This window comes from Excalfactoria chinensis, chromosome 1 (genome assembly GCF_039878825.1).
Source record: "Excalfactoria chinensis isolate bCotChi1 chromosome 1, bCotChi1.hap2, whole genome shotgun sequence".
Classification (NCBI taxonomy): domain Eukaryota; kingdom Metazoa; phylum Chordata; class Aves; order Galliformes; family Phasianidae; genus Excalfactoria; species Excalfactoria chinensis.
The window spans coordinates 94,664,837-94,679,262 of record NC_092825.1 but is presented as its reverse complement, the minus strand read 5'-3'; the positions used below and the strand labels follow the sequence as shown (position 1 = coordinate 94,679,262).

General features: G+C 34.3%; 1 protein-coding gene across 1 annotated transcript in view; it reads left to right on the top strand.

Moving 5' to 3' along the window:
• The window catches only part of TMPRSS15 (transmembrane serine protease 15), a 53,428-nt gene that overhangs the window by 26,821 nt on the left and 12,181 nt on the right, over nucleotides 1–14,426 (top strand). The window contains exons 16-20 of the mRNA XM_072356038.1: nucleotides 3,884–3,973; nucleotides 5,244–5,369; nucleotides 6,004–6,135; nucleotides 8,202–8,312; nucleotides 10,901–11,033. Of these exons, the coding sequence (XP_072212139.1) occupies nucleotides 3,884–3,973; nucleotides 5,244–5,369; nucleotides 6,004–6,135; nucleotides 8,202–8,312; nucleotides 10,901–11,033 (592 nt within the window). The remainder of the gene's footprint in view (nucleotides 1–3,883; nucleotides 3,974–5,243; nucleotides 5,370–6,003; nucleotides 6,136–8,201; nucleotides 8,313–10,900; nucleotides 11,034–14,426) is intronic.

The following is a 14,426-nucleotide window of genomic DNA, read 5'->3' as shown; positions in this document are numbered from 1 at the left end:
GCTTAAGCTATCAGTACATTATCTTCCAAGACTTGAAGAGTGAAATACAAGTTGCGGTAGTTGCTTGCTAAACCAAACCTTCTTTCTGTTAGCAAAAAAGCAGAAGGAGGAAGCCACATCTTGGCCATAAGTAAACTCTATCTTGGCAACCTGGGCCCCAGTGCACATAGTGTTTGTTCAGAAGGACAGATGTGTTTATAACAAGAGTCCCACCTTTTCCAGTTTTTTTACTGAGTGTAACACCATACAGAAGAATGGAATATATCTTTGGTTAATTTTGCTCAGCTGTTCATGAAATGTCCCTTCCCTACCTCTTGCCAAGTGACAGCTTACTGGCTTTGGAGATGTATGGAGAAATCCATCCCAGCCAGACTCAGTAAAGAATTTAGAATTTATTTTGCAGATCTTTAACTAGTAAAACTTCCAGGACAACAGTAAAGTGGAGAGAACAAAGAAAGAGGAGGACAGTAACTTCTGTATTTGAAATTATAAATGATTAATAATGACAAAAGGGTTAGCAAAGTCACATCACAATATCTCCATAGGTCTCAAGAGCATAAGTTCATAAGTTCGCCAAGCTCTGAGAACACATGCACAATGATGATCCATATGATCCATATGACTGTTTAATACCCAAAATTGAAATATTTATCTGGAACAAGGCTCACAGTGAAAGAGATCTTCCAATATGCATTTGGCCATGTTGTTATTCATTTTAGATATCACTACATTAAGAAGGAAAAAGAGAGTAGTATTTGGCTTGTAAAAATTCTTACTAGAAAAACAGAGAAGACAGTTAGGAGTTCTGATTACAGGAAAAATAAAACAACAAAGGACACTGTCTGCCTGATCTAATCAGTGGTTTCAATATTTGCATAAATTATGAGTGTGCCAGAATCAAATACTGGCTTTATCAGGCTTCACAGAATGATAGAATCATAGAATCACAAGGTTGGAAAGGACCTACAAGATCATCTAGTCCAACCATTCTCCTATCACCATTATTACTAGCACTAAGCAACTAAACTATATCTTGTAGCACATCAAAAAGACACCTCTTGAACACGGTCTTGCTTTGCTCAGTTTTCTCCCAGTGATGAATAGCTGCTGGCTCTAGTAACAGTGGATGGAGCTATTTCCCTGCTATGAGTAGTTTAATTTCAACTCCCATAACTGGTTCCTTGGCTTCCCTTCTGAATCTCAGGAATTGGAAGAGCGTTGATTTTCCTTGTGCATCTTCTCCACCTCAATTGAAAGTTAATGAAATAGGAGGAATTATGTTTCTATATATATTAATCCAGATGTACATTTCACAGAGTAAGTTAGAAGAATCTCGCTGAAGCAAAATATGCAAAAATACCTTTAGGCATTATTTTAAATCTGGAAAATGCACATAAAATAATGAAGAATAATTTCATACGATGTAAACAGCTTCACATATATTCAAAAACTGATGTAAATACATTCAAAATACATCCAGAAGTGGATACAAATATGAAAAGAGGTTGTGGCAAAATAAAAATATTTGATGAGGCTTTGTAACATAGTGTGGAAGAGACACAAACTTTCTGGGGGAAAACAAGGACTTCCAGATCTATTCTCAGAAGGCTTGAAATCATTAAATCAGCAAATATGTTCCAGAACTGCCTCCTCTTGTATTTACTGTCCCTTAGAAGGCATATCTAGATAATCCATTTAAAGCATACAGCTAATAGAAGTCTAAACATAAGAAGAAAGAAGAGGACTATTCACACTATATTTATATTGATGCGCTATGAACTAATTGAGATTCTATCAAATCTGTCATCTCTAAATCTATTGCATCAGAACAGTTAAGGAAACCAATTCTTCTGAATGTAAGCGCAAAATTAAATTTTAGAGCACTGTCATGAAAAAGGGACGTAAAGTCCTACAAGACATTCCTGTTAGCAAAATAAAATGTTATTAGCACTAGTAATTTCAGTCAGGTAAGCAAGGTAAGTTTTGGAATTTGATTGCAATTTTCATTAAACTGTTGGGAAGTGCTGATATATGCCACCACCAGCACTCTTCCAGGTTGTGTGGGTAAATGCAGCTTGTAAGATAACTTTGATCAAATGATTAATGATAGAAAGTATCTGTAGTAAGCTATAGCTGAGTGCTACTACCAAACTGCCATAGAAACAGTTTTCAAACTATAGATCTCAACCCAAAGAATAGCGTTGAGGCCTGAATATTTAAGAATGGAGTATTCATGTGGTGTATAACTAACTCCCATATAAAATGAATAAGAGGATCCATACTGTTCTTCAACATGGTGTAAAAACGCCATCTAAGCAGTTCCTGAGGAAAAACTAACTCAATTGCATTTTGACTTGTTGAGGCATGCTATGTATATGCTGCCTGTAACCTGCTGAAAAATGTCAATATTATCAATCATCTTCAAAGAAGCATGACATTATTTTGATGGATGTGGTGCAACTTTACTAACACTGATGATTTCACTACAAATGTCACATCTATAAACAAGAGATGAAAGAATTTGCATTGAGCCAATTTCCTTTGCTAGACTTAGAGCTTCAGTGAGAAACAGTGGTGTAATTCACAGTGCCACAAAAGCTCATTGAAAAGTCTTTTTTTTTTTTTTTTTTTTTTTTGCCATGCTGAGTGGTATGAAAGCTGGATTTCCTTTTGTCATTTACACAAGACTGTCAGCTTACACTTTCATCTAAAACAAGGATTGCTTTAATCTTCATATTCATTTATAACCTGTCTTCTAATACAAACCCCAGTATGGAAATTACAGAGTAGATTCCACGCTTTTAATGTGTGTGTCAATATAAATTAATGTTTTGGCAAAAGCACAGAGGATTTCTATTTTTATTTTTATTTTTTTCTGGAAGGGTTATATATCATATCACTATTATCACTTTTTTGGAAAACATGAGGAAGATGGAGAAAATATTAGATACACTAATAGAAATGGTTGTTTTAAAATAAATTTTAACTTTAAAGTTTCATAACTAATTGATGAATTAGACAGTAATACTTGCAGTAATTAAAATAATCAACACAATTTAAAACATTATGGAATTAGAAAATGCATTGCTTTCTTACCAAAGATAAGCAGTGAAAAGGTAAAGACTTTAACAGATTTTTTTTTTTAGAATTATTTGAAGATTTTTTCAGATAAAATATTGCTGTCAAGAAATTATCCAATAAATTCTAATGTTTGCAATGACAGCTCCAAATGATCTTGCTGCAAAGTATTTCCTATAATTGACAAAATAGGCTTTATACTTCAGTATCTCTGTTAATGTTCAAAAAAATTTGATCAAATAAGCAAGGCATACATGCGTATTCATACATTAAGACGGAAAGGGGAGCTTCCTTTCTTACATGTTTGTTTTCTAGCTTTTTAATTAATTGACTGTTAAATTACAAACTTTTCAGCCAATTTTCTGTCATGTAGAGTTTGCATACCAGTACTCACCACATGAAAGAAATTATGTTACTCCACTGCCTACATGTGGAATAACTTTTCATAACACCATTAGAAATCCAGGTGTACACCTTGTCACTAGCACTTCTCTTACCTATAGCTATAGGTAGTGAAATGGCATGAATTAAATGGGTCAGCAAGTCTGACTTCAAAACTGCAACTGATAAGGACAATGAAGTTCTCACACATCTTGCTACTCCAATGTTCCTTACTGGCATCGTGACTTCTCATAATTGATTATTCAAGCTTTATAACAATAGCAGAATAGCTGGGTCCTTGTAGTGATAACATTAAATATCTTCTTCATAAAATTACTTTTTCCAAATTGTCTTTGAAGACAACTGATTGCAACAGTAAGGCAATAGATTAATTATATATTTTTTCAAATGTTCTCTTTTTCAGCTGACTGTGGAGGTCCAGTTGAACTCTGGGAATCAAACAGTACATTCAGCTCTGAAAATTTTCCAAACGATTATCCTAATCAAGCTTCTTGTAAGTTATTCTTCTCCAAGTCTTCAGGAAAAGTTTAGTTGTATAAAGGCTCTAAATGTGCATTCCTACTGTCAAGCCAAAAAGATTTTAGTTAACTACAATGGGCTCTTTTTAACTGAACTCTATGTATATGGCACTTAGAAGAAGCTAAGGAATCTCATGCCAGTTGATTAAAAAAAGATTATAATGAGCATAACCATTACAGACTGGCTGGTCACATCACATCTTTCATGTCAAATATTTTTATGTCAATACAACAAAGTGCTGAATGTTTGCATTTTGACATTTCACCTCATTGTATTTGCCAGTCATCACTTCTATTAAGTAGTTAACCTTTTTAAGGTGAAAGAATGTAAGTTTGCATTTTGCAAGGGATTACTTCTCTACTGAATGTTTCTTAACATATTGGTGAAAAGACAGCATTATCCTACTAACGTTACCTAATACCGATTAAGCTAGAGTTGGCAAAAGTGAAAAAGAAAATTAGACTTATGGTGTTTCAAGGTGATATGCCATGTGCCATTGATGTATGAAGCAAGGAAGAGAACTTTGCTGTTTCTTCTTAATTAAATTTCAATTATTTATTACTTCACCTTTAACTGTAGAATTGTGTTGTGATGCTAATCACAAAAAACGTTATTCTGTGCTTCTGTCCCTTTTGAGATATGGATCTCATTTCCAGGTGTTAATTTCACAAGTTCCCAGATGACACTGTAACTAGCAAGAAAATATTTTTTTTTCTATGAAGTGAGAAAAATGTTTTCTATTGCTTATTTTAACTTTGCAAGATTTCTATAGTATCCTCACTTAGAATAAATATGGTAAGGGTGGATTAAACAGAGGCAAATACTTCTTCTGTGACTAACTTGAAAGGCAGTTTTCTGTGAACAATAATAGAAAATATTTTGCTTCAGATAGCATGAGGATTACATGACAAAACTATTTGTCATGTTTTCACATTTCCAAAATAATTACCCTTTTTACATCAGAGAAAACTGCATATGCCATGAATGGTAATAGATGCATGTATGTACGTCAGAAGCTTAAATTCAAATTTCAAAGGTATTTTAGAGAACCAGAGTCAATGAAATTTTAGGTCTGGACAATGAAAGCTGCTTTTAAAAATAAGATTTAAACTTCTACATCTCTTGGGTGGTTCTGAATATTGCTGCTGAGATGTTTTTGTTTTTTTTTTCTTTAACATGAAAATTACACAGTAAACTCTAAAAAGCACTGAGGTGATTTGTGTGTGTGTGTTACTATTTTCTAGGTGTATGGTACTTAAATGCCGAAAAAGGAAAAAACATTCAACTTCATTTTCAGGTTTTTGATCTGGAAAATATTTATGATGTAGTTGAAGTCAGAGATGGCAGAGGACAAGATTCCTTACTTTTGGGCAAGTAACACTTATGTGGAGTAAAATGAATTCAGTCAGGGCACTCAAGCAAACTTGTGGGTCTGATGTAAAGGAAATAAATTCTCTCTTTCTTCTTAATTTCTTCATATTCATGTGTCTCAGAAACTAGGAGAAGAACTTGAGATAACATACTGTAAGTGACATTGCATTTCCAGAATGTTTGTAAACACTCAGCTTGTCATACATGCCCCGGTGGCGCAGTGGTATAAGGTGCTGCTTGCAACACTGGAGGCCCGGAGTTCAAATCCCCCCTGTGGCGCAAGTGGTAGAAATGCTGCTCTGCTACACAGAAAGGCTCAAATCCCGGGAGTTGGACTCGATGATCTCTAAGGTCCCTTCCAACTTGCACGATACTGTGATACTGTGATACATCCAAAAGAAAGAAACTTCTCAGTAAATAATTCATGCTTTTGGACATGTCTTGGTCAAACCTTATTTTCTGTATTGTTATGTCAAATTAGGCATTGAGCTTTGGTCATTGCAATCTTATTGCACTTAGTTTTGAGAAATAACTGCGTTCATTTAGTAGCAGCATTTGCATTGAATCCTAAAATATTTCAAAATAGATCAGAACAAAATAACATACATTTGTTCATGTTTTCCTGGAAAATAGCTGTCTATACAGGAAACGACCCGTTGCCTGATGTCTTCTCTACAACAAACCAAATGACAGTAACTTTCTTTACGGACGAGTTTTCAACAAGAAAGGGATTTCTTGCAAACTTTACTACTGGCTACCATCTAGGTAAGTGTATGATCTCCTGTCTTTAAGAGCTTATACCAAAGTTGAAATACAATTGAATGCAGTTTAGGAGGTGTCTCTCTGTTCTTAATCAACAAAAAAATACCAAAAAGTTAAAAAGACTTGCAGTTTTCCATCTGCACTTTATGTTTTCTAGTAAAAAAAGCAACACTTTTGTTACTTTATAAAATTACCTATTGGTCAGTATCTTATCATCTCTCGTTCTCTGCAATTGTATGGAAAAAAGTGACTCATTATTTGGTTGATAAACCTTTCAAATATTAAGTGAATATTAATGATTGTTTATAAAAGCTCTGTCATTCAATCACTTTGTCACACATTCACTGATGTCTTCTGAGCTACAAGTGCGTACTGCTAACTCATGGCCAGCCTTTCGTGGAGGACCACCATGTCATGCTCTGCAGGTCTGTTCTCAGTGAGTTTTTCTCCCAGTCTGCACACACATCTGGAATTGCCCCAACCCAAGAGCAGTACTGAATCCTGTTAGGTTTACACATGCCTACAAACTTCTCCAAGTCCCTTTGGATCCTTTCCATCTGTTGTATCAACTTTGTTTGGTGTCCTGTGCAAACTTGCCAGTGGTACACTTAATACTGAAGGGTCTCGGAAAAGGTACTTCTATATATTTGGGCAGCATTGCTCCTGGTCCTGGTCAGACCCCTGATGAAATAATTCTGTTTTTCTTGATTGCAATTAGACCTATCATTTGCAAAATTCAGAGATTGTCTCTCCAAAAACACGCAAAATTGTGCCAATTACAAAAGTATATGGAACAGCAGCATGCTTACTAGGACAAATCCATATACTATGTCTAGAACAAATCTTGTTGAAAATAACTAAAGGTTTTGTGTTACTTCTGTGGAAGTCTGACAACAAAAATAAGAATAGAAAAGCACTGTGTTAGGAGATGGGTGCAGTACCATTCAATTGCACGAGAAAGAAAACAAGAATCTACACTTTTTTTTCCTTTAAATATAAAGACAACCATCTTCTGTCAGATTAAGAAGCTACAACTCTTTTACAGATTAACAGTAACACAGATATCAATTTAGTTAATATCTGAACAAATCATAACCATTGATTTATTGTTGCAAAATCAGTTCCCTTTGTATGAGACTGAGCTGAAGGTAAACCCATTCTGCTCCTGCCTTTTCTTTCTTCTCTATCGCATTTATTAAGCCCAACAATGCTGACTTCTTTCAGCTGGTTCAGCAAAAACTGAACCTTTGCTGTAAAATGTGAATTAAGCTTAGTAAGGTAGAGTTCTCAAAGTGGCCATTGCCAGTTCTGTTTAAATATATTAAAAGGTTTTCATTTCCAAAAGAATTATGCTTATTGATGATCTTTGCAGCCAAAGGACACATACTAATTTCATTAGCCTACAGGTCCAAAGATAAAAGCATTGCCATTAAGTGAATTTTAGAAGAAAAGCAGATTTTTCTTCTCATTTTGTTTTTCAATGAAATATTGAGATATAGCATAATTTGACTATAAATGTGTTTTTTTATAATATAAAATGTGATTTTTTAAAAAGGCGGATTTGAAATTATTGTTCTCATCTAGCCATGCAAAATGATTCCTGTGAAAAATATGGCATCAGCTATTCCAAGTTGATATGTTTAGAAACCATATTCTTTTCCATCCTTGTTACACAATAGTCTATTCTGACTGTCAAATGAATAATTGTATATGGATATTAAAAATTCAGAAGTTGATCAATTGTCTTGCCTTAAATAAAACTTCCACATAATAAATAGCACCATTAAAAAATTCACTTGGACGCAGAAATAATTATAGCTTTATTTTTACTCTATATGCTATATGTATTCCCTTCTATTTATCTAAGAATAGTCTTTATTCTGAAAAAGCAATAAATGGAAAGGGGAAGCGAGGAAATGGAGAATAGAAAATTAAAGCAGAAAGGCATTAAGGAAAAGTCCTGTGTACAATTCAACCAATTTTATTTTCTGGTAAGCTGAATGATCTGCATTGAACATCAACCTAACCTACTAACTACAATTTCCTTTTCCTTTCCTGTTCTCCTTTAGGAGCCTGTGCACCTGAAGAATATCAGTGTCGTAGTGGAGAGTGCATACCATTGGATAACCTTTGTGATAAGCTACCTCAATGTGAAGATGGCTCTGATGAAGCAAAGTGCAGTGAGTTTCCCTTCGTACATAGAAAAATGATGCATGTCTATTTAGTAGGTGTTACTTAGGCAAATAGGCACAATAACACAGACTGTGTAAACTACTGCAACCACATGAAGGACATGCAAATTTACAGATCAGTATCTGTCAGCTTTGTCAGGGATAGAAAATCAAAATCATATTTTTGAGCCAGTGTAATCTGGTGGAAATTTCTGGTAAAGGCAGGAAGTTACTCTGTGCTTAAACTTGTGACTGCTTATAATGATAATGACCTCAAATAAAGTGAAAACTCATTACATGTTGTTGCCTGTATCCATTTAATATTTCCAAATTTTATCACTTTTTCCTGCAATTAATTTTATATTAATAACAGTATAAATGCTGTACTGTGGGCAAAGGATTAAATCTTCTTGACAGAAACTATCAAATACTTCTGTGATTGGGAGGTTAAAGTGCAGCACACAGCACCCTCCAGACTGCTTGGACTCCACCTCATGCAGGCATTGCCACAGGATGAAGGCATGGCACAGCTACAGAAGTGGTATTTATTGCTCACTGTGAATGTGCAGATTCATACAACAGGGAAAGCAATAGCTACTGTTGCTTAATCTTCTAATAAAATGGTCATTTCCAAAATTTAGGTTTACAACATATGGCTTCATTTCATGTAACATGGAAATAATATTCCCTAAACAACAACTTAAATGTAAAACTGATGTTAAAATCATGTTGGGCCTAGAGCAGAAACCAAATTACTGTTTCTAACAAAGTGCTTTTCTGACAAGGTATTACGGAACACTAATGGGAAAGTTAAAAGCAGGTTTTAAGCTTAATACATCATCATCTGCCTTTGTTTTAAGTACTTTAGTGCTTCAGATATGTCCTTAGATGTATGCTGACAGTTCTTATTGATTTCAATATCTTTTATATGCATACATATATGCATGAAAGCCTAAATTCAGTCTTCATATTAATGCTTTACCTATTTTGTTGCAGTAATATCCTGCCTTTTAAAATGAACAAAATAAAATTTATTTCAGCTTCTTCTTAAGTGAAGAAGACCTAGGAAGTTTTTTCCAGACATTGCTGAAGAAGATCTGGAGAAGTTACCATCACCTACAATAACATTTTGTACATTGTCACAAAGATTTATTTTGCCATAGGTTGTCTATTCCTTCTTAACAAATTACCTAGCATTACAGGATTGGCAGAATTGTTTCCAAAAACCCTTTTAATCCAAAAGTTGGCTGAATTGATCTAATCTTTAAAATAAAATGAAAATTTAATTAGATGCCATCACATCCAGTCTTTTCAGCGTCCAAAATACTTGCTCCTTTTCCTTAACCAATTTCTTATCACACCTACCATTTTAAACTAGACAAACTGTCATTTTCAAATATTCCCAACTTCTGAAGCTCCCCATAAGCAGCAAAGACATAGCAAATGTCTTCATCTGGAAAGTTCTAAAGTATATGAACTTTTAAATTAAATACTTTTTGAGTGCCCAGTAAGTCTCTCATGGCTTAACAGAAGTGTGTTTGGAGATGAATGTGGAAGTGATGAGGAGGAAGGAAGAGGAATCATACTTCAACTAGGGGAGAAGAAAGGTGTCAAAAATAATTTAGAAAAATCTCACACTGTATGCAATTCTGAGATTTTTAATAGTGCTCCAAAATTTAGTGTAATTAAGGTTTATCATTAATCTATATTCCACTTCATTTGTGTGCTCTGGGTTTCAAAGAGTCATTCCCAAATATTTATCTGTTTGTTTCTTTGTTTGTTTATTGGTAGGCTTTAATTATTATGGAAAAAGCAGTGGAAAATAGTTTTCTGGAGAGCTAATATTATTTTTAAAAAATCAGTAACCAGTAAATGACAAATACCTCATATTTTCTTTCTCTACTTCATGCTGGCAATAATCATTACTTGTTTCAAATGCAGCTGTATCTCGTGCTATAGACCAGATTCTGTTGACCTTCTACTCCAACTTCCTCAGTCACCATGCTAATAGCATAAAATTTTTCACCACATAATTGATGAATTTACAAATTTTTCTTCTGAATACTCTCTTTTGGAAAAACGTTTGATGAAAATATTGGTTTTCAGAGAGCTTTATTGCTATTATATTATTTTAACTTAAGCTGCAATTAAAGTGAAAGTTCTCATAGCAACTGAAACTGGAAAATCCTATTTTTTTGTTAGCTCTGATTTTAAACCTTATTTCTAGTTATTGGTTGCTGTTAAGGCTAAAACTTCACACAGCAGCTGGAAATTACATAGTCCTGGCTAAGAATAAACACTGTTTAGAGTAGATGGAAAATGTATCATTTGTTGTCTTTTCATGAGACGCTTGCAAAATACAAGCTATGAAACTGTCCTTTGGCAGAAATATAGAAGAAGATAATGTTTCCTCCCTATAGGAATGCAACATCCTGGACGTGCTGGGTTTATTACTGTTGTAGGGCATCTTAATGTCTTCTTTTGTTCTTTGCTGGCAATAATAAATCTGTGCATACTGCATCATTCTTTGTTGGGGGTGGTTTTGCTTTGTATTTTGATCACCTGTCTAAAATGCTTCTGTCCATTTTGGTCTACAGTGAGATTGCTTAATGGTTCTGCAAGCACTGAAGGACTGGTACAGGTCAGGATGGGGAAGGCATGGCACCTGACATGTGCAGATGATTGGAATGAAAAGCATTCAGACAGCATTTGCCAGCAGCTGGGATTAGGGTGAGTGAAAATATTAAATGCTCTTGTAACTTGTTTGAAGCTTTGCTGAGTTTGTGAATTTGTGTTTTTCTCATCACTTTAGTGGTATTGTTACCACCCATAAAAACCAAAACAAATATGCTTTTCTGTAGTAAATGAAGCTCCAAATCAGTGAATAAATTCATACATGTCACAATGCTTATTTTTACATCATTCATCACTGTACTGCTAACTCTGAATACAGCAGAGTAACTACTGGAGAACACTGTGCGACCTGTGTGGAAGCATTAGCATTTTATCACTGTGTCATCATTTATGTCCTCATTTTTTGTGAGAACAGCACAAAATTAAATATGGACAAAACAGGAGATTTGGCTACTTTACTGTCAGGCCGATGTTCATTTCAAGTAAATTCAAGATAACCACTTGAGTACCCTGTAACTGGGCTACCAATACATTTCACACCTATCATCAAACATGAGTTGTTGGGGTAGGAAACTATTTCTGTTGAGGTGTGTTTGAGGCTGGAGGAAGGAAGCATATGATTGAAAAAGTAGATTTGTCTTCAGTTGCTACTGTTCAGCAGAATTTCCAGGGAAGAGGTAAGGAGAGTGTAGTGCAGTAGTGTTGTATTTTTACAAAAATTTATGGCCCAAATTCTGGCCCCACTTACACTGCATGAAATTTCACTGCCATCCAATGAATAATAAATGTCTATCCTACAGTGCTGAGGTTTTTAGGGAATGTAATTTACTCAAGTAATAATCAAATGAATTTCTTAGCTTGCATTTTATTATGTTGCTCTCTAACAAAAGTAAGATGCCTGCAAATGCCTGTCTCATAAATTAACTGTAGAAACGACAAAGTAAGGAGGGTTAGGAAAAAGAAAAAATGTTATTTGAAAGCATTTTTAATCATTCAATGAATATATACTGTTTTAGTCTTATTTCCTTTCGTTAAGTACTGCTTTTATATACATATCAGATATACAAATTGTCATTGTGATACAGGTATGTAGTTATTTTTTTTATGCATGCATATAAGGACATAGAAAGTATGACTAAACATTGTTCATGTCAGATACCTCATCCATTTACAATAGCCACTTGCTTTCTTCCTTTCCCTCTTTATCCCTGCCTGCTGTTGCCTCTTTTTCTTCTGTAACTTTTGGATACTAATCATTTTGTGGTCTAATGATTTATTTTATATTTCACTAGTTGATAGGCTTCACTGAACTTTGTTTTCCATGATATTTTCCATTAACATTTAAAAATTACTTATGCTGTTGTCTCAATAACATTCTGTAGCAATATATTTCTGAGTTTGTCTCTACTATAGTGTCAAGTACACGTGTCAAAAAACAAAACAAAACAAAACAAAAAACAAAACAAAACAAAACAAAAAAACAAAAAAAAACTCTTTTAAGATTCTTGGTTAGTTTCTTATCATTCTTTTGTTTTGATTACCTATTCCCATTGTTTATTTAAAAAAACTGTTTTTATACCTAGCTTGCATCACATCTGACATCCTGGTTGCTACTTCTGTTAAAAATTCTGATAACAGAATGAAACTTTCACATATATATAGAAATCATAGAAATCCCTTAAGCATCACACTATTCATATCTTCTTGTAGCAGTTTATTTGTTAACAGCTAGCACCATGTTCATTAGTAAATGAATGTTTGTAATAACAGGTCTTTGGTAGGCTGTAGCTTATGCTGTTCTGCTGAATAATTAGCTAGAATCACGCATTATCAGAGAAAGAGGCTAAAGTTCTTCTGGAATTATTTACCTTTGCTAGTAACTGCTTATACATTCACTAGTCTTATTTACTGTTTATTTTATGGAAAGGAGTAAAATGATGCCCTGCACCATATGATGATTACTTATGTAGCTGAGCTAGAAAGTGTGATGTTCAAACAGACTCTAGTATATCACACATCAGAATCCTTTTGCCTCCATTCTTCAAACATGCAGCTGTTGTATTTGTGATAAGTGCCAAACAAACAAATCTGGAGTGATGCTCATATGTCCATCTACAAAAATATAGGCTAGGGAAATAATTCACAAATACTCCTAGTGAGTCCAGACTAAAAGGTGCACAAAGTGGGGGAACTGAGAAACCTGAAGAAGAATTCTTTATGCATGCACTTCATGGTTGTATGCATGACACTGCCATGCCCGATTACTGTTGTTGTTAGCATTGCTTTTCTTCAAGCCATCAGATCGGACACTGAACTTTCCACCATTTTCCTTGTCTGTTTTCTAACACATTTGTTTCTTTGGGACCAGTGTTAGCAGACCTGCAGCCTGTTTTATTCATGAACTCATAAAATTCTTGAGAATTAATTAAATGAAATAAAATTTCATGTTTAAGATGCCCAGGTCACTTACATTTCCATTTACACCACGAGTGAACAATCAGTAGCTACGTGCCCAGCTACTAGAAATACCAGAGGAAATGCTTATGACTTTTGACTATCAGACCCAGGCTTTCCTGTGCATTGAAATCCTATAAGTCATTGGCTGGATGTAGAAAAGAACCTGTTTCTCAGTGTACTGGAGCCTTGTTTTCAGCCATGACGAGGACAGTCCTGATAACGTGGTGATAGACTTACTTAATATCATGTCAGTTGTAACCTGGAAGCCATAGGAGGAGTTTCAAAGATTTCTGGGGGGGATTTTTAGGTCCACAGCTTCACTTGCGTTCATTAACTGTGAGCAGCCTTTGTTTAAACCCCCTTAGAAGAGGCTTCTTTTCAAATCAAGAAAGCATGGAGAGATTATTTTTATTTTCTATTTGCATTATTTCTTATTAAAATATTTTGTGCACATACGATTCAGAAAAGTTTTTTTCATATGAATCCACACGTAAACAAAGCTTTTGTTTTGTACTAAAGGAAGTGTTCACTATTGACAATTTGCTGCAATCCTTTAGTGTTGTTTTCCCATTTGTCATAAAATCAGCAGACAAAGCAGAAACTGCCCAGTGACTTAAACACAAATAAAACAAATTACAAATATCCTGCAGCCTGAAAATTAAAAAATAAAATGAAAAATCTGTAGATATATTTTCTTAAAAAAGCATGTGGATTTTTATTTTTATTTTTTAGATAAGAGAAAAAACATGTAGCTATTGATCAAATGACATTCTTAGAATAATTATTCAGAAATGTACCAGTTTATTTGAATCTTCTCTAACATTTGGTACTGCTTATTGTTACTGATCATATCAGAGACATAAATAGAGACTGAAACCATAAATACCTCTGTAAATCTATGTTTAAGAAACTTATCCAAGATTATTCTGTAAATGCTGGCTACTTAACTTGTATTTTAGCCTCCTTTAGGCCATTTTTCACAGCCTTCAATACTTCTAATTGATCATTTTCATCCCCAGTGAAAACTCAAAT